The sequence below is a fragment of the Mesoplodon bidens genome, assembly GCF_964165515.1.
Source record: "Mesoplodon bidens genome assembly, chromosome: 7".
Lineage (NCBI taxonomy): Eukaryota > Metazoa > Chordata > Mammalia > Artiodactyla > Ziphiidae > Mesoplodon > Mesoplodon bidens.
Window position 1 is genome coordinate 32,626,399 of NC_138164.1, and position 20,569 is coordinate 32,646,967.

General features: G+C 37.1%; 1 protein-coding gene across 3 annotated transcripts in view; it reads right to left on the bottom strand.

The window, feature by feature from the left end:
• Positions 1-20,569, bottom strand: part of CNTN5 (contactin 5) — a gene marked incomplete at both ends in the record, with an annotated part of 849,213 nt that overhangs the window by 391,112 nt on the left and 437,532 nt on the right. For all 3 annotated transcript variants that reach the window (XM_081239350.1, XM_081239349.1, XM_081239348.1), the window contains one exon: positions 11,320-11,422. In XM_081239350.1, the coding sequence (XP_081095476.1) occupies positions 11,320-11,422 (103 nt within the window). The remainder of the gene's footprint in view (positions 1-11,319; positions 11,423-20,569) is intronic.

Sequence of the window (20,569 nt, forward strand, 5' to 3'; positions counted from 1 at the left end):
TTTTTCACGGAACTAGAACAATAAATATTAATATTCGTATGGAGACACCAAAGACCCAGAATAGCCAAAGCAGTCTTCAGGGAAAAAAAATGGAACTTGAGGAATCAGGCTCCCTGACTTCAGACTATACTACAAAGCTACAGTAATCAAGACAGCGTGGTACTGGCACAAAAACAGAAAGATAGATCAATGGAACAGGATAGAAAGCCCAGTGATAAACCCACGCACATATGGTCAACTTATCTTTGATAAAGGAGGGAGGAATGTACAGTGGAGAAAGGACAGCCTCTTCAATAAGTGGTGCTGGGAAAACTGGACAGGGACATGTAAAAGTATGAGATTAGATCATTCCTTAACACCATACACAAAAATAAGCTCAAAATGGATTAAAGACCTAAATGTAAGGCCAGAAACTATCAAACTCTTAGAGGAAAACATAGGTAGAACACTCTATGACATAAATCACAGCAAGATCCTTTTGGACCCACCTCCTAGAGAAATGGAAATAAAAACAAAGATAAACAAATGGGACCTAATGAAACTTCAAAGCTTTTGCACAGCAAAGGAAACCATAAACAAGACCAAAAGACAACCCTCAGAATGGGAGAAAATATTTGCAAATGAAGCAACTGACAAAGGATTAATCTCCAAAATTTATAAACAGCTCATGCAGCTCAATAGCAAAAAAACAAACAACCCAATCCAAAAATGGGTAGAAGACTTAAATAGGCATTTCTCCAAAGAAGATATACAGACTGCCAACAAACACATGAAAGAATGCTCAACATCTTTAATCATTAGAGAAATGCAAGTCAAAACTACAATGAGATATCATCTCACACCAGTCAGAATGGCCATCATCAAGAAATCTAGAAACAATAAATGCTGGAGAGGGTGTGGAGAAAAGGGAACACTCTTGCACTGCTGGTGGGAATGTGAATTGGTACAGCCACTATGGAGAACGGTATGGAGGTTCCTTAAAAAACTACAAATAGAACTACCATATGACCCAGCAATCCCAGTACTGGGCATATACCCTGAGAAAACCATAATTCAAAAAGAGACATGTACCAAAATATTCGTTGCAGCTCTATTCACAATAGCCCGGAGATGGAAACAACCTAAGTGTCCATCACCAGATGAATGGATAAAGAAGATGTGGCACATATATACAATGCAATATTACACAGCCATAAAAAGAAACGAAACTGAGCTATTTTAATGAGGTGGATAGACCTAGAGTCTGTCATACAGAGTGAAGTAAGTCAGAAAGAGAAAGACAAATACCGTATGCTAACACATATATATGGAATTTAAGAAAAAAAAATGTCATGAAGAACCTTGGGGTAAAACAGGAATAAAGACACAGACCTACTGAGAATGGACTTGAGGATATGGGGAGGGGGAAGGGTAAGCTGTGACAAAGCGAAAGAGAGGCATGGACATATATACAGTACCAAACGTGAGGTAGATAGCTAGTGGGAAGCAGCCGCATAGCACAGGGAGATCAGCTCAGTGCTTTGTGACTGCCTGGAGGGCTGGAATAGGGAGGGTGGGGGGGAGGAGACGCAAGAGGGAAGGGATGTGGGATCAGATGTATATGTATGACTGATTCACTTTGTTAGAAAGCAGAAACTAATAAAAAATTCTCTCAAGTACAATTCTTTTTTATTTAAATTTATTTATTTTTGGCTGTGTTGGGTCTTCATTGCTGCACACAGTTTTTCTCTAGTTGCAGCACATGGGCTTCTCATTGCAGTGGCTTCTCTTGTTGTGGAGCATGGGCTCTAGGCACATGGGCTTCAGTAGTTGCATCATGCAGGCTCAGTAGTTGTGGCTCATGGGCTCTAGAGTGCAGGCCCAGTAGTTGTGGCGCATGCACATAGTTGCTTCCCGGCATGTGGTATCTTCCCAGACCAGGGATCGAACTGGTGTCCCCTGCATTGGCAGATGGATTCTTAACCACTGCATCACCAGGGAAGCCCCTACAATTCTTTTTCTCTATTTTATCTTCCTGAGGGAGATACTGATTCCTTATATCCTCTTTATGAATGTTAATGGCCAGCCAATTTCTGATCCCTCAATCAACTTCCAGTGGAAGAGGTTATTCTATGTAACTCCAGGGAGATTCATCCAAAATAAAGCTGTTGGATGAGTCTAAAATAATCCAAGTAAAAAGCTCAGTCATTTTGGAATTATCTCTTGCGTTATGCTCTTCATGACTTGTACTCTATACTAATATTCCTAATCACTGAGATACTTGAATGCATCCAGAAAAAGAGTTGCTATGATAAAAATGGAAATTACTCTTAGCAACTGTAAAGTGGTATGGTAAGTTGAGAGGATCATTAGTTTTAGAATCAGAAGACCTAGTTGTGCCTCTATAGCATGTTAGCTGTGAGGCCTGGTGCAGGTATGTGGTTTTTCTGGTGAGACAGATTAAGTGGTCCTAAGACAGCTCTAGAAAAGTTAGAAATATGATGCTTGTTAACTGTGAATCCAAATGTGAATAATAAATTGGTCTGGTGTCCCTAGAAATAGATAACACTTCTGAGTGCAAAAGTAAATAATTAAATAAAACACTCCTTTCCATACTTGGCACTATGGAAGAATGCTGAAAATATAAAGAGCATCAAATGATGAAGCATCAGATAATTAGCCTGGCCAGCATGCCTACATGTCTTGGTCTAACCTGTCCCTGCAGAGTCTCATTTTCCCATCTATAAATTGATAACAGTCTATGTGATCTTTAAGGTTCTTTCAGCACCCATTTCCTTTGGGTACCATCGGAAATGAGGATGCATCCTTGGTTTCAACAATACTGAAGCAACCAGTAGCTCACAAGGGTAATTTTCTTGAATCCATAACATACCACTTTCCTATGATATCTAAACATTTATTGATTCCTAGACCCAGTGACTTACTCCTTTCCCCAGATCTTCCATCAATCTAATAATTAAGTAATTTGAGTTTGATTTGCTAGGCAAATACCCCACAACTCCAATTTATTTTTAATTCCTACAGCCCTTAGTGACTGGCAGTTCCAAATAAACAGTATTAATAAATCATCAGTCTGTAACTAAAGAGCTGGTTTTTTGAGGAACCTTTGCCAGTTGCAGACTGTGGGAAGTCTCAGGGGAATATTTGTCACTCTCACGGTTACAATGGGCCATAAAAGCAGCCATATGAGACAGCTTGGCTACGACCAAGGAAAATGAAACATAAACTACAGCAAAAATGACTTTATGAATTGGTAACTGTTGTTTTGTTATTTGAAATAAACATACAAAAAGAGAAAAAAATTACTTAATGTCCTGGTTCCCTAATAGGCATTTGATGGAGTGTAACAAAAGATGATTTGTAAATGTTATCTGAAAGAGAGATAAGCAGGAACTAAAAAGGGCAGGAAATTGAATGTGTTCTTCCCTCCCACCTCACCACCAGGTTTCAGATGAGTCTGGAAAGGTCATTCACATAATTATTACAGTAACTGGTTCAAGGCCTTTTGAGCACAGCTGATCTGATTGTGTGTTGATGGCTGCAAAATCAAGATAAGGAACAAGTAAAGTAAAGGAAAAAAATCTGCTTGTAAGATTGTCATAGTAGATAAACTGATGTTGTTTTATAGCATATGGCTTTTTTATTACAGAACAACCCCAAGTTTGCCCTTGTGTAAGGTGTCATTTAAGCATCAGTGACCAAATTTTACTTCTTTGTTGTTGGTGGCCCTGTGACATATCTAGTGATCTTTCTGGTGTCTGGAAAAGGTCATATGGTGAAATGAAACCTGACAGAAAACTGTAGCTAATATAAAGTGGTCTGAATTTTCAGGGCCAAGACATGTGAAAGGCATCTGGAGACTTCTGTCTGACCAAACCAAGGCAATAATATACATCTTTTTACAAATAATTGACCACATTTCTCATATCTGAATTCAATTCAATAAACATATTCAACACTTGCTGCATATAAGAATACTCTAGGGATCCAAAAATTTAGCACAGTAGACAGATACACACAGCTGGCCCAATGGGGCAGGCGAACTAGTGAAATATGGGTGCTCATATGGTTCCAAAGAAAAGATATTGAATCTCGAGTAAAACAGGTGGGAATTAATAGAGAAATGGCATTTGACCTAAACCTAAACCCTGAAGACTGAACAAGTTGTGAGGGCAACGTATTTTAGACTGAAGTATCCGAGTTACAGGACCACATAGGCAGGAAAGCATGTGGGCATAAGATGCAGGAAAGCATGTGGGCATAAGATACAAGAAAGGGTGTCTGTGATTGATTAAAAGATGCATTTGAGGGGCTTCCTTGGGGACACAGTGGTTGAGAGTCCACCTGCCAATGCAGGTGACACGGGTTCATGCCCCGGTCCAGGAAGATCCCACATGCAGCGGAGTGGCTAGGCCCGTGAGCCATGGCTGCTGAGCCTGCACATCCGGAGCCTGTGCTCCGCAATGGGAGAGGCCACAACAGTGAGAGGGAGTACCGCAAAAAAAAAAAAAAAGATGAGTTTGAAAATGTAAAGTGGAATTTGTGCTGGTTATTAAATTACCATCTCTCAGCTTCACTCTTCTTACTCTGCTTTGTGATACAAGGGCTAGGATTCTGGAAACCACATTTATGCACTGCCAAGAGGGGTGCCCTGGAGAGAGGCTGCAAGAATAGAGGAGGGAGTAGGGATGTACTCATTGTTGCTCACTGTCTGCTTGAGATTCCTGTGAATGGCATCTCAGTGGGGCATTCTTCCCAAAGCAGCAAAGGAACCAATTTGAGTTTTTCCAACACTTGTAGTTAGAGCTGTATCACACCGCCACCTCGGAAAACTTAGCACCAGCCAGCTTGCTGGTGCTCACTCCTCAGAGGGCTGAGTTCCAGAGGAGTGCCTCCAAACTTCTAAGTTTTAATGATTCCAACTCTTCCTTTTTTTTCCTTCTGCCCAAGAGATGGTAGCTACTTCTTGCACTTACTAACTCTCCATATTTTAAAGTTCTTGTTTTGCTCTGTGTGACCTTGCTAACAACTTATATAGACTATTCTTAAACACTGAGTACCATCAGTTGAAAATATCACCAACTTTCTGGGTTTTCTTTTTTACTGCATTTTTGTTTTTAAAAAAGTTTTATTCTATATTGGAGTCTAGTTAATTTACAATGTTGTGTTAGTTTCAGGTGTACAGCAAAGTGATTCAGTTATTCATATACATATATATATTCTTTATCAGATTATTTTCCCATATAAGTTATTACAGAATATTGATTATAGTTCCCTGTGCTGTACAGTAGGTTCTTGTTGATTATCTATTTTCTATATAGTAGTGTGTACATGTTAATCCCAAACTCCTAATTTATCCCTCCCCCCAACTTTCCTCTTTAGTAACTATAAGTTTATTTTCTAAGTCTGTGGATCTGTTTCTGTTTTGTAAATAAGTTCATTTGTATCACTTTTTTAGATTCCACATATAAGTGATATCATAGGGTATTTGTCTTTCTCTGTCTGACTTACTTCACTTAGTATGATAATCTCTAGGCAGACCACATTCAGAGAGAACCACTGAAATGAAATATTTGTTAGGGTCCTAAGAGATTCCTTACTTGCATTGTCCTTTGACCTCTTATCTCTCATTTCCTTTCAAGAATTTTGTGTCCGGTGTTTAAAAGCCAACTTGGGAAATATCAAAGACACCCTTTCTTCCCAAACTAAAATCACTGAGCTGAATGCTGAGTAAAAACAGACAACACTCTTACTTTCTATTTCCTGCACATACCACCAACCACTTTAAAACGTTTCATAATAATGTAGTTGCAAAAAGGCAGCTAATTAAGTCTGCCTGACTCTAGCCTTCTACTCTTAATATTCAGCCCCAGTGGGTGGATGAGTGGCCAGCAAAAGAGAATGTTTAAAAATGTTCATTTCCAACCTGACCCAGACCATTTCTCTCCTTTCAGAAAACATTACCTCTAAATTATTAGAAGACAAATGGATCTTACTATATTATTCTAACAGTATGGGGAGAAAAGCTTCTACTGCCTCTGCAGACAACCCATTTTCCCTCTAACAACTTTTTTTGAGAACTTCTACATTATACCCAATCTAATTCCGCTAGTTTATTCCCATAATGTTGGAATTTCACCCTCTTCCCACTTTGTTGAAACTGGAGAACAGCTTGTAGGTGATCCCTTGATAGTAACATTTTATATGTCTAAAACAGCCTTTTCTTCCAAAGTAATTAATCCACCTCCCCTTTTTTACACTTTGCTGTATTTCCCAAGCCTTTACACACCTTTGTTTCCTGATGGATCCTTGTTAAGCATTTCCCATTTTTCTGGGGAATTTATATTCGGTTGGCCAAAGAGTTCATTCAGTTTTTTCTGTAAGATGGCACCAGTAGCACTTAGTTATCTTTAACTTCATTTGAAACAATTTCGTAGATTGTATTGACAGCTGTTATATCAGCATGGATTTAAAAAAAAAAAAAACATCAAAATTGGTGAATTTTTGTGTAGTCATTTTAATTTTGAAGATTGAAGAAAAAGGCAACATTTTAAGCATATTATGCTTCATTATTCCAAGAAAGGTAAAAACGCAATTGAAATGAAAAAAAAAATTGTGCAGTGTATGGAGAAAGTGCTGTGACTGATCGAACATGTCAAAAGTGGTTTGTAAAGTTTTGTGCTGAAGATTTCTCACTGGAGGATGCTCCACGGTCGGGTAGACAAGTTGAAGTTGATAGTGAGCAAATCGAGTCATTAATTGAGAACAATCAACATTATACCAATCAAACATTGAAAATCATTTGCATCAGCCTGGTTACTTTAATTGCTTTGATGCTTGTGTTCCATATAAGTCAAGCAAAAAAAATTTTCTTGACGGCGTCTCCACATGTGATTTTCTACTTAAATGTAATGAAAACGCTCCGTTTTTAAAACAAATTGTGATGGGTGATGAAAAGTGGATACTGTACAATAATTCAGAACAGAAGAGATCATGGTGCAAGTGAAATGCAACACCACCAACCACACCAAACTCAGATCTTCATCCAAAGAAGGTGATGTTGTGTATGTGGTGGAATTGGAAGGAAGTCCTCTGTTATGAGCTCCGCCTGGAAAACCAAATTTAATTCCAACAAGTACTGCTCCCAATTAGACCAACTGAAAGCAGCCCTTGATGAAAAGTGTCCGGAATTAGTCCACAGAAAACCCATAATGTTCCATCTGGATAATCCGAGACCGCATGTTTATGTGATGACCAGGCAAAAACTGTTAAAGCTTGGCTAGGAAGTTCTGATCACCCACCGTATTCACCAGACATTGCACCTTCGGATTTCCATTTATTTTGGTCTTTACAAAATTCTCTTCCAGGGAAATTTCAATTCCCTGGAAGACTGTAAAAGGCACCAGGAAGAGTTCTTTGCTCAAAAAGGTAAAAAGTTTTGGGAAGGTGGTATTATGAAATTGCCTGAAAAATGGCAGAATGTAGTGGAACAAAAGGGTGAATATTTTGTTCAACAAAATTCTTAGTAAAAATGAAAAATGTATCTTTTATTTTTACTTAAAAACCGAAGACATTTTTTGGCCAACCCTATACCATTGCAGAACTGACTGATACTAAACATAGCATGTGACAGTCACTTTATGCATTCTTTCTGTACTCAGTGTTGTGTAAGTCTATTTCCAGAGAGATTTCTTAGGGTGTAACCAGAACATTCCTTTTGTATTCTGCTGCAGTAGCTTAAAGAGAAACCATTTGATTTTTTCTAAATTCAGATTTAATTTAGAGAGATTTCTTTAAAAACTTTCAGCTTACAAATTTCCTGTTGACTTTTTATTAACTTCAAATTTGGCAGGTTGCTGAACTTGTGTGATATTAAGACATAGTAAAATTTGATAATCTAAAACCACTTGCCTTCTGCTATTCTCCTTTAAGAATACAGAAAAATATCCATTCATATATTTTTAAATTATCTGTGCAACTATGACTGCATTAATTTACATCCTTTAAGTTACAAGAACTGAATGCCTTTAGGGACAGATTATATATAGAGGTAAATGTACTTTTCAAAAGGAGTAAAAAAAAACCAAACATTTTGTGAGCAATGGAAGTATATTTTGACATGTGAAAATAAAGGCTATTATTTATTATTTATTATCTGTTAATAAAGAAATGATTGGATTAAGTAGACACAGTATTCTCTGAGTTCACTTATTCCTTCAACAAATATTTCCTGAGTGCTCTGTGCCAAGCACTGTGGTAGGCACTAGGAACATACAAGTGAAGAATGCAGTCATGACTTCTGCCCTCATGGAGCTTAAAACTTAACAATGGTGACTTGCTTGTTATTCTGTTTGCCTCCCTTGCCTGTCACCCTCCTCTTCCCCCAGACTCTCTGTCTTCTTTTCTGTACTGTCAACTGCATCCTCTGGGCTTGCAAGCTGGTTTCTGGTTGCCTTTAGCCATGAGAGCCACCAGAGGCGATCAGAAGACATGGGGAAAAAGTCAGGAAATGAATTTCAATTTATGCCTTTACTAAACTCTTTTGAGCCATCGGAGTCTTTCCAGCTGGATTCCTGACTGATACGGTGAATATATATATATATATATATATATATATATATATATATACATATATATATATATATTTAATTTTATGTAGAGGAACACATATGTAAATATTTTCGGACTGTATTAAAAATTATGAAGAAACAAATACAAGTATTGAGATATGGTGTAATGGGTGTGAATTAAACAAAGTATTACAGATGAACTCTTAGAGGGTGATATTTAAGTTGAGGTCAGAGGATAAGTGGGAGCAAGCATAGAAAGAATGGGAAAGATGGTCTTGATGGAGGAAACAGCAAGTGCAAGGCCCATAAGATAGAAAAGAGCTAGACGTGCTCTGTGCCAGAATTTGGTTATAATATTCTATGAGGAACATTCAGTTAAACCAATCCATGTGAACACACTGAGGGGACAAATCAACTTGAGTGGCAAGGTGTGGATCAATATCTAGTGACAGATACTGAAGATTTTGGACAGACAAATGTCTGCCAGAGAACCATGTACTTGTTAAAGTGGGAAGCAGCTCAGGTGAGCTGTGGGAATGAAGCAGATGCTCAGGTATTAATTTGAAATTACTGTGATCATGTTGGGATGCAATGATGATATACTCCACATGATAAGGTGCTGTAAAGAAATTAACACATTTAAAGATGTTATTCCTTTGATCTTATTTACTTTCATCAGAGTGGTAAGTTAGTCTTTAGGTACAGATAAATCTCTTCGTAACATGATTTTTTATTTCATAATTGTGACACTTCACATAAAGAATATCAAATGGGCAGCAGAGACCTTCTTGACAGGCTGTGTGTTTTGTTCATCTTCCTATTTATTTATCTTCATGAGGGGAGAGGGAGTAGCAAAGAAGGAGTGGAGAAGTTGAAGAAAATAAAGTATTAAAAGAACTTAATTTGACAGTTGGATCCTACCTAGAATGAAAGGGACATTAAGGATCAATTTACTAAGCATATTTCAAGACTTCCAAAAGCAAACACATCATACTTATTAAATAAGCCTGCTTGGGGAAATTTCCCATATTGCTTTTTCTCCATGAATCTAGTTCTCTAATTTGTTTTACAGTATGTCCTCCTTTTGTTTGCGGCTTTAGTGCAAATTCTGGCATTTAAGAATTATTTAACTGTAGGATATACTAAAACCTTTGACATCAAGCAAAATAATTATTTTTGTATTTTTCAGAATTGATCAGTTCACTTGGGACATTTTCAGGCATACATGGTACCACAAGATGGGCAAATGGTGAAAAACATTACTTTTAAGGTATTATTTAATCTCGTGCATTTAACTAATATATATGAGTTTGGAAATCTTCCTCAGATATCTGCCAAGAAACTCCTGGATGAATTTTAAATTATTGAAATATGTTTCTACTTACAGGCATCTTTTGCTGGACCACTCAACACTTTTAATAGACCACACAACAATTTATTTTGTTTTTAGTGTATTATGATCTTGCTCCTACTCAGATTTAAACAGAATTGCACATATATTATTTCAATCAGTCCTAATATTAGAAAACATGGTGATTACTATTGTCATGCCCTAAACCTCCTCTTACTAGCTGAATTTTTCATATTTACTAATATTTTTCTCACCCATAGACTACACCAACTTCAAACACATTTATAGAGCATGTTTTATCTCCAAATGTTTATAGTTATGCTGTGGGAGTTAGCTCACCACAACTGAGGTTGAATGATTAGTAACTCTGATAGTGATGCATTTATGCAAATTATAATTATAGAGTCTAGAAAGGACTCTGAGGTCTTATCACACTAAAAAAACCCAAAACTATAACACTCTATTTAAAATAAATCATAATAGTCTAATCAAATATAATCAAAATCTCACTCCTGTTCCTATGCCCAATATTTATACTTTAAACATCATTGACAAGTGATTATATATTGTGAGATTTAAAACCTCAGAAATAGAATCATTAATCATAGAAGGCATTAGAGTGTGATGTAAATCATCTTTCTGATTTGGGGAATGATTGCATATTATACATATTGACAGCTGGTGCTATCATGTTATCATTATTTCAGGAGAGACTGAAGTAATCAATTGCATCAGTGTAATTATTTATGATTTTTATACTCTTGTCTTATTATACCTTATCAGAATCTATATCCTTTACATAAGGAGGGTATAGCACCATATCCCCTTTTTATTTCACTTCATTTTATTTCATCATTGCTGAAGGAAATTTAAGAATGACACTGAAATTTTAAGACAAGTAAGCAAAGAGATATAAAGCTCTTATTTTATTTAAAGACTTTTCCTTTATGTTAAAATAGCAAAACTATATACATTATTGTTCATAGAAATAACCAGAAAGATGAAAATTGGTTACTTTGTCAATTCCCATTTGCCCTACTTTTTTTTTTTTTTTTTCGGTACGCTGACCTCTCACTCTGTGGCCTCTCCCGTTGTGGAGCACAGGCTCCGGATGCGCAGGCTCAGCGGCCATGGCTCACGGGCCTAGGCGCTCCGCAGCATGTGGGATCTTCCTGGACTGGGAAGATCCTGGTCCCCTGCATCGGCAGGTGGACTCTCAACCACTGCACCACCAGAGAAGCCCCCATTTGTCCTTCTTTTATAAAATGAATAACCACCAAGGGGCTTCAAGGTTTCACTCAAGGAAAATAAAACCTAGCAAAATAAGTGATCAAAAAATAAGATATGTCACATCTTAATAAAAAAATTGTGTCTAATTATAGAAGGATATGTACTTACTTGCCAAGTGCAAAGCATTCCATCTTAACAGTTGTTCCCTTAGCAGCTGTAACTGTGAAAGCGAAATGGACCTCAATTTTCGGCTCATATTCTCCCATCACACCTAGGAAATAAAGAATATTCTTTAAACATAAAATGAATGTCACAATTTCTCTCCAGTCCTGTAGATGTTACATTGGAAAACACTGTGATGTCCATATCTGTTTGAAGACTGCTAAACTTTTGATGTACTGAAATAAGAAGTACTCATAGACTGGATCATTATGATGAAATCTTAATCTTCCCTTAAGGATTGGATTGCATGTGTATTCAATACCATTTAAAATAATAATTATTGGGGCTTCCCTGGTGGCGCAGTGGTCGAGAGTCCGCCTGCCGATGCAGGGGATGTGGGTTTGTGCCCCGGTTCAGGAGGATCACACATGCCACGGAGCGGCTGGGCCCGTGAGCCATAGCCACTGAAACTGCGCGTCCCGAGCCTGTGCTCCACAACGGGAGAGGCCACAACAGTGAGAGGCCCACGTACCGCAAAAAATAAATAAATAAATAAATAAATAAAATAAAATAGTAATTATTGAAAGTGCTATTCAACACTGGTAGTTTAGCTGCTGATTATATTTCAGATGAAATAAATAACTATTAACAAATCCTATGGTAAATAATGGTGTTGATATTTTTTTTTTAATAAGTAAAGGTCTCGGAACTTTGTCATTTTCAGATAAATGAATGCTTATTTGTTAAGTCAACATATATTTATTGAATATCTATAATATGCATGCATTTTGCTAGGCATTGTGGGAGTTACAAAGGTAAATTAGCGATGGATTGTGCTCTCAAGCACTCAACAAGTGTATTCTTAAAGAAACAGCGTATACTCAAGAATGGGAGAAGAGCTATATATCAAAATCACTGTAATGTAAGATAGGAAGTGATGAGTTCCCTGCCCTGAATGAGGTATCCTTAAAGTATTATGTGCATTTGAGAGAATTGTAAGAATAGTTAGAATTTGTATAAGTGAGAGAAAGAAGAAAGTAAATGGAACTGCAGGAACAAAGACAAAGAGATAGGAAACCACCAGAAATAGGAATATTATTTTTTTCTGGCTTCTTGGTATGTGAAGGGAAATCATACTAGGCAAATTTGGAAATATAAATGGACTCCAAAAAATAGAGGGCCTTGATTATCAGAGCAAGACATTCAAATTTTAGTCTGTAAGTAATTTGGAGCATTTGGAATTTCGAATAGGAGACTGGCATTTTGTTGAGATGTATATACTGGAATTGGAGCAGAGACCAGTAAATCAATTATATTATTTCAATAATGGAAGTTAGAAATAATGAAAACCTAGACTTAAATTATACATCAAAAAAAGAGAAGAGGGGGGCTTCCCGGTGGCGCAGTGGTTGAGAGTCTGCCTGCCGATGCAGGGGACACGGGTTCGTGCCCTGTTCCGGGAAGATCCCACATGCCACGGAGCGGCTGGGCCCGTGAGCCATGGCCGCTGAGTCTGCGCGTCCGGAGCCTGTGCTCCGCAACGGGAGAGGCCACAACAGTGAGAGGCCCGCGTAAAAAAAAAAAAAAGAGAGAAGAGGCATTAGAATGAGAAAAAACAAGAAAGACTTGAACTTTGCACATAATAGGGGTACTGGAGATAAGGTTGTGGGCCTCATCAATAACAACAGTAAGATTTCTAGCTTGAGAGAGGGGTGCAGTGATGTAAGTGAAAGAAAAGCATGCAGCTATGGTGGGAAACTTGATGATTTCTATTTTGGGAGTGTTGTCTTTGATCCTATAAGATATTTAGAATGCAGTGAGAGGATGAAACGGGAGATGAGTTCTGAACAGGTGACATATACTTAATATCATCACTCACAGGTGGCATTTAAAGCCATAAGATTGCAGAGGGCTTTCACCTATCAAAAAAACAATACACTATAACTGAGTCATTTTGCTGTATGGCAGAAATTAGCACAACAATGTAAATCAACTATACTTCAATTTTAAAAAATCATACACTAGTGATGCCTGGTGAATTCCAGTGCTTGTGTCCTCAGGCAGCCCTGGAGCTAATTTCCCCCAGAAAATAATTTTTAGCAGATCCCTATGTGTAAAGTACCACAGAGGACACAATTGTGATTGAGCACAGATGCTTCTCTGAGGACCTTGTGTGTGTGTGTTTGGGGGTATCTCTGTATAGGGGCACATGTGCACTTAGAGATCTGTGTATGTGTATAGCTCTATGTGTAATTCCTTGGTGTGTGTGTGTGGGATCAGGAGGGAGACAGGAGGAAGAAACCCAGACAGAGGAAGAAGTAAATGTCATAAGAGATGAAGGCAAGATGCACTGGGCATGCAAAGGGAGAAATGGTTAACTTTGGCAAAGAAAACCCTTATGTGTTCACTTATTATTAATACTATTATTTTAAATTTTGATTTGAGATGGTCCTTGAAGGAATAAAGAATATAGACAACTTTAGATGGAAAATGTTTAAGTTCACTGAGGACTAGAATATTATCTTTGCTTTGTTGTTGTTTTTTCCCTAGTTTTTTGCAAAGCAATCATAAATATTATTGATGTTTTCATCAGAGATTGGGCTTGTGGAAACTAGCTCTGCTCATGACTAGCCTACAGAACCTCTGACAGGTCAGTGATCTCTGTGTCTCATTTTCTAATCTGAAAACTGAGGAAATAGATGAAAACTACCATTAATGTAATATCCTGCTCTGTCAGGCTAACTAACTCCCTTGATTCCTTCCAAGTCTAATGTTCACCAAGCATCAAGTTCCTGATACACAGCAAGTGAATTGAGTGGTTAGTTCTACAGTATTACTTAAAACATTTATTTAAGCACTTCTCTATCTCTTTCTCAATATTGTTTTTCTCTTCTACTTTTTATCCTATATCCTTCTGCCCCGCCCATATATTTTCCAACTTCCTTTTTTTTTTTTTTTTTTGCGGTACACTGGCCTCTCACTGTTGTGGCCTCTCCCATTGTGGAGCACAGGCTCTGGACGCGCAGGCTCAGCGGCCATGGCCCAAGGGCCCAGCGGCTCCGCGGCATGTGAGATCCTCCCAGACCAGGGCACGAACCCGTGTCCCCTGCATCGGCAGGCGGACTCTCAACCACTGTGCCACCAGGGAAGCCCCAACTTCCTTTTTTTTTTTAATATATTTTTATCCTGTATATCTCCTGAATGACAGTATTTGGCCTGCTAGTGTTGCCAGGCTGAGTGTATCCAATGATAAGGAATTTATCTTTAATGCTCTCTTACTTGAAAGCCCCCATATAAGGACTTCTAGGCATCTTGTTCAGTGGCTACCTTGACTGGCCACCTGAAGCAGTACCTGAAGTCAGCTTCTGATCTCCTCATCCACTCTAAACATTGATTCTGTAGTATTCTTGTTCCTGTCTGCCTGTTAACCTGATGATTTAATAATACATGGTTTATCATGATGCTTATTAAGCTTAAGCTTATTAAACATAATGCCTTACTTGCATAGGTCCCTGTGAGTGCTGGCAGTTGTTGAGTTCTGTAGAATGTTGTAGAAAGGCAGTGAAAGTCAGGCTGAATTTAGAAAATGTTTCTATATAATCATTTCTAGTAAATTGTTTAAAGACATCTCAGAAGAGAAGAACCTGAATCTCCAAACTCCAGTAATTTGTTTTGATTATTTTTTTTCCTAACCTAACTAAAAATTCCCATTAGAATCCACTTTTATATTAATACTTTTGTATTCTTTATATTAAAGAAGGTCCAATAATTGTACAACATTTAAAGCCCTTCAAAACCTGGATCTGCCTCAAAACAATACCAAGATATTACTGATATTAGGGGCTAATAGGAGCCAGACCAATGTCTTCTCTCAAATTCCCTTCCAGATAACGTTTGTGAATTGCAAAAAAGACATTCTATTATAGCTTTAATTCTTAAGGATGATTCAAAGGAAAGGCATTCCTGGTAGGGTTTAGGAAGTAATTTTTGACCAAAACTTACTGGTGCTACTTAAATGTTTCCTGTATATCTGAAGATACTGTTAAGCTTCACTCCAGGGCCAAAGAGGTTTGCTAATATCTGAACTGGATACTAAAAATAAAATTAAAAGGTTTAAGTACAAGGCTTCAAATTATATTACTACACCGTAAGAAATAACTAGTTCTTTTAAATTTTACTCTCATAGTGGTGATATAAGGACAGATTAGAAAGCTCCTTAGGTATGTCTTGTTCTTTAAATACATGATTACATTCAGGGATTAAGTTTTGCTTTGTCTTTCATGGGATAATTATGTTACAGCTAAAGTTCAGTTTAGCTTAGAGAGGACAGACAGCATGCAGAAGAACTACAATCCTGCAGCCTGTGGAAAGAAAACTACATTCATAGAAAGATAGACAAAATGAAAAGGAAGAGGACTGTGTATCAGATGAAGGAACAAGATAACACCCCAGAAAAACAACTAAATGAAGTGGAGAGAGGCAACCATCCAGAAAAAGAATTCAGAATAATGACAGTGAATATGATCCAAGACCTCAGAAAAAGAATGGAGGCAAAGATTGAGAAGATGCAATAAATGTTTAACAAACACCTAGAAGAATTAAAGAAGAAACAAACAGAGAAGAACAATACAATGATTGAAATGAAAAATACACTAGAAGGAATCTGTAGCAGAATAACTGAGGCAGAAAAACGGATAAGTGACCTGGAAGACAGAATGGTGGAATTCACTGCTGTGGAACACAATAAAGAAAAAAGAAGAAAAAAAAAATGAAGACAGACTAAGAGACCTCTGGGACAACATTAAATGCACCAACATTCACATTATAGGGGTCCCAGAAGGAGAAGAGCAGATAAAGGACCTGATAAAATATTGGAAGAGATTATAGACAAAAACTTCCCTAACATGTGAGGGGAAGTAGCCACCCAAGTCCAGGAAGCACAGAGAGTCCAAGGCAGGATGAAACCAAAGAGAAATATGCTGAGACACATAGTAATCAAATTGACAAAAATTAAAGACAAAGAAAAATTATTAAAAGAAACAAGGGAAAAATGACACATAACATACAATGGAACTCTCATAAGGTTAACAGCTGATTTCTCAGCAGAAACTCTACAAGCCAAAAGGGAGTGGCACAATATATTTAAAGTGATGAAAGGGAAGAAGCTACAACCAAGATTACTCTACCCAGCAAGGATCTCATTCAGATTTGATGGAAAAAACAAAAGCTTTACAGACAAGCGAAAGCTAAGAGAATTCAACACCACCAAACCAGCTCTACAACAAATGCTAAAGGAACTTCTCTAAGTGGGAAACATAAGGGAAGAAAAGGACCTACAGAAACAAACGTAAAACAATTAAAAAATGGTAATAGGAACATAGATATCGATAATTACTTAAACGTGAATGGATTAAATGCTCCAACCAAAAGACACAGGCTTGCTGAATGGATACAAAAACAAGACCCATATATATGCTGTCTACAAGAGACCCACTTCAGACCTAGAGAAACATACAGACTGAAACTGAGGGGATGGGAAAAGATATTCCATGCAAATAGAAATCAAAATAAAGCCAGAGTAGCAATACTCATATCAGATAAAATAGACTTTAAAATAAAGAATGTTACAAGAGACAAGGAAGGGCACTACATAATGATCAAGGGATCAATCAAAGAAGAAGATATTACAATTATAAATATATATGCACCCAACATAGGAGCACCTCAATACATAAGGCAAATGCTAACAGCTATAAAAGAGGAAATACACAGTAACACTATAATAGTGCGGGACTTTAGCACATCATTTACACCAATGGGCAGACCATCCAGACAGAAAATTAATAAGGTAACACAAGCTTTAAATGACACAATAGACCAGATAGATTTAATTGTTATTTATAAGACATTCCATACAAAAACAGCAGATTACACTTACTTCTCAAGTGCACATGGAACATTCTCCAGGATAAATCACACCTTGGGTCACAAATCAAGCCTCAGTAATTTAAGAAAATTGAAATCATATCATACATTTTTTCCAACCACAATGCTAAGTGGTTAGAAATTAATTACAGGGAAAAAAATGTGAAAAACATAAAAACATGGAGGATAAAATATACGTTACTAAATAACCAAAAGATAACTGAAGAAATCAAGGAGGAAATAAAAAAATACCTAGAGACAAATGACAATGAAAACACGAAGATCCAAAACATATGGAATGCAACAAAAGCAGTTCTAAGAGGGAAGTTTATAGCAATAAAATCCTACCTCAAGAAACAAGAAAAATCTCAAATAAACAATCTAACCTTACACCTGAAGGAACTAGAGAAAGAAGAAGAACAACAACAAAAAAAACCCAGAGTTAGCAGAAGGAAAAAAAATCATAAAGATCACAGCAGAAATAAATGAAATAGAAACAAAGAAAACAGTAGCAAAGATCAATAAATCTAATATCTCCTTCTTTGAGAAGATAAACAAAATTGATAAACCTTTAGCCAGACTCATCAAGAAAAAGAGGAATAAGACTCAAATCAATAAAATTAGAAATGAAAATGGAGAAGTTGCAGTGGAAACAGTAGAAATACAAAGCATCATAAGAGACTAATACAAGCAACTCTATGCCAATAAAATTGGCAACCTGGAAGAAATGGACAAATTCTTAGATAGGTATAACCTTCCAAGACTGAAACAGGAAGAAATAGAAAATGTGAACAGACTGATCACAAGTAATGAAATTGAAGCTGTGATTAAAAATGTTCCAACAAACAAAAGTCTAGGAACAGATGGCTTCACAGGTGAATTCTATCAAACATTTAGAAAAGAGCTAACACCTATCCTTCTCAAATTCTTCCAAAAAATTGCAGAGTAAGGAACACTCCCAAACTCATTCTACAAGGCCACCATTATCCTGATATCAAAACCAGGCAAAGATATTACAAAAAAAGAAAATTGCCAACCACTATCACTGATGTACATAGATGCAAACATTCTGAACAAAATACTAGCAAACAGAATCCAACAATATATTAAAAGGATCAGGGCTTCCCTGGTGGCGCAGTGGTTGGGAGTCTGCCTGCCGATGCAGGGGACACAGGTTCATGCCCTGGTCCGAGAAGATCCCACATGCCATGGAGTGGCTGGGCCAGTGAGCCATGGCCGTTGAGCCTGCTTGTCCAGAGCCTGTGCTCCACAATGGGAGAGGTCACAACGGTGAGAGGCCCACGTACCGCAAAAAAAAAAAAAAAAAAAAGGATCATACACCATGATCAAGTGGGATTTATCTCAGAAAAGCAAGGATACTTCAATATATAAAAATCAATCAATGTCATACACCATATTAACAAATTGAAGAATGAAAACCGTATGATTATCTCAATAGAAGCAGAAAAAGCTTTGATAAAATTCAAATCCCATTTATGATAAAAACTCTCTAGAAAATCAGCATAGAGAAACCTACCTCAACATAATAAAGACTATATACGACAAACCCACATTCAACATCATTCTCAATGGTGAAAAACTGAAAGCATTTCCTCTAAGATCAGGAAGAAGACAAGGATGTTCACTCTCACCACTATTATTTGACATAGTCTTGTGAGTCATAGCCATGGCAATCAGAGAAGAAAAAGAAATAAAAAGAATCCAAATCGGAAAAGAAGAAGTAAAGCTGTCACTGTTTGCAGATGATATGGTACTCTACATAGAGAATCCTAAATATGCCACCAGAAAACTACTAGAGCTAATAAATGAATTTGGTAAATTAGCAGGATACACAATTAATGCACAGAAATCATTTGCATTCCTATACACTAACAACGAATGATCAGAAAGAGAAATTAAGGAAACAATCCTACTCACCGCTGCAGAAAAAAGAATAAAATAACAAGGATTAAACCTACCTAAGGAGGTGAAAGACCTGTACTCAGAAAACTATAACACACTGATGAAAGAAATCAAAGAAGACACAAAAAGATGGAGAGATATAGCATGTTCCTGGATTGGAAGAATCAATATTGTGAAAATGACTGTACTACCCAATGCAATCTACAGATTCAATGCAATCCTTATCAAATTACCAATGGCATTTTTTACAGAACAAGAACAAAAAAATCTTGAAATTTGTATGGAGACATCAAAGACCCCAAATAGCCAAAGCAATCTTGAGGGGGAAAAAACGGAGCTGGAGAAATCAGATTCCCTGACTTCAGACTATACTACAAAGCTACAGTAATCAAGACAATATGGTACTGGCACAAAAACGGAAATATTGATCAATGGAACAGGATAGAAAGCTCAGAGATAAACCTGTGCACATATGGTCATCTAATCTATGACAGAGGAAGCAAGAATATACAATGGAGAAAAGACAGTCTCTTCAGTAAGTGGTGCTGGGAAAACCGGACAGCTACATGTAAAAGAATGAAATTAGAACACTCTCTAACATCATGCATAAAAATAAACTCAAAATGGATTAAAGACTTAAATTTCAGACCAGACACTCTAAAACTCTTAGAGGAAAACATAAGAAGAACACTCTTTGACATAAATCACAGGAAGATCTGTTTTGACCCACCTCCTAGAGTAATGGAAATAAAAACAAAAATAAACAAATGGGACCTAATGAAACTTCAAAGCTTTTACACAGCAAAGGAAATTATAAACAATATGAAAAGGCATCCCACAGAATAGGGGAAAATATCTGCAAATGAAGCAAAGGACAAAGGATTAATCTCCAAAATATATAAACAGCTCAAGCAGCTCAATATTAAATAAACAAACAACTCAATCCAAAAATGGGCAGAAGACCTAAATAGTAATTTCTCCAAAGAAGATATATAGGTGGCCAAGAGGCACAGGAAAAGCTGCTCAACATCACCAATTATTATAGTAATGCAAATCAAAACTACATTGAGGTATCACCTCACACCAGTTAAAATGGGCATCATCAGAAAATCTACAAATAACAAATGCTGGAGAGGGTGTGGAAAAAAGGGAACCCTCTTGCACTGTTGGTGGGAATGTAAATTGATACAGCCACTATGGAGAGCAGTATGGAGGTTCCTTAAAAAACTAAAAGTAGAATTACCATATGACCCAGCAATCCTACTACTGGACATATCTCCAGAGAAAGCCATAATTCAGAAAGTCATATGCATCCCAATATTCATTGCAGCACTATTTACAATAGCCAGGTCATGGAAGCAACCTAAATGCCCATCAACAGATGAATGGATAAAGAAGAAGTGGTACA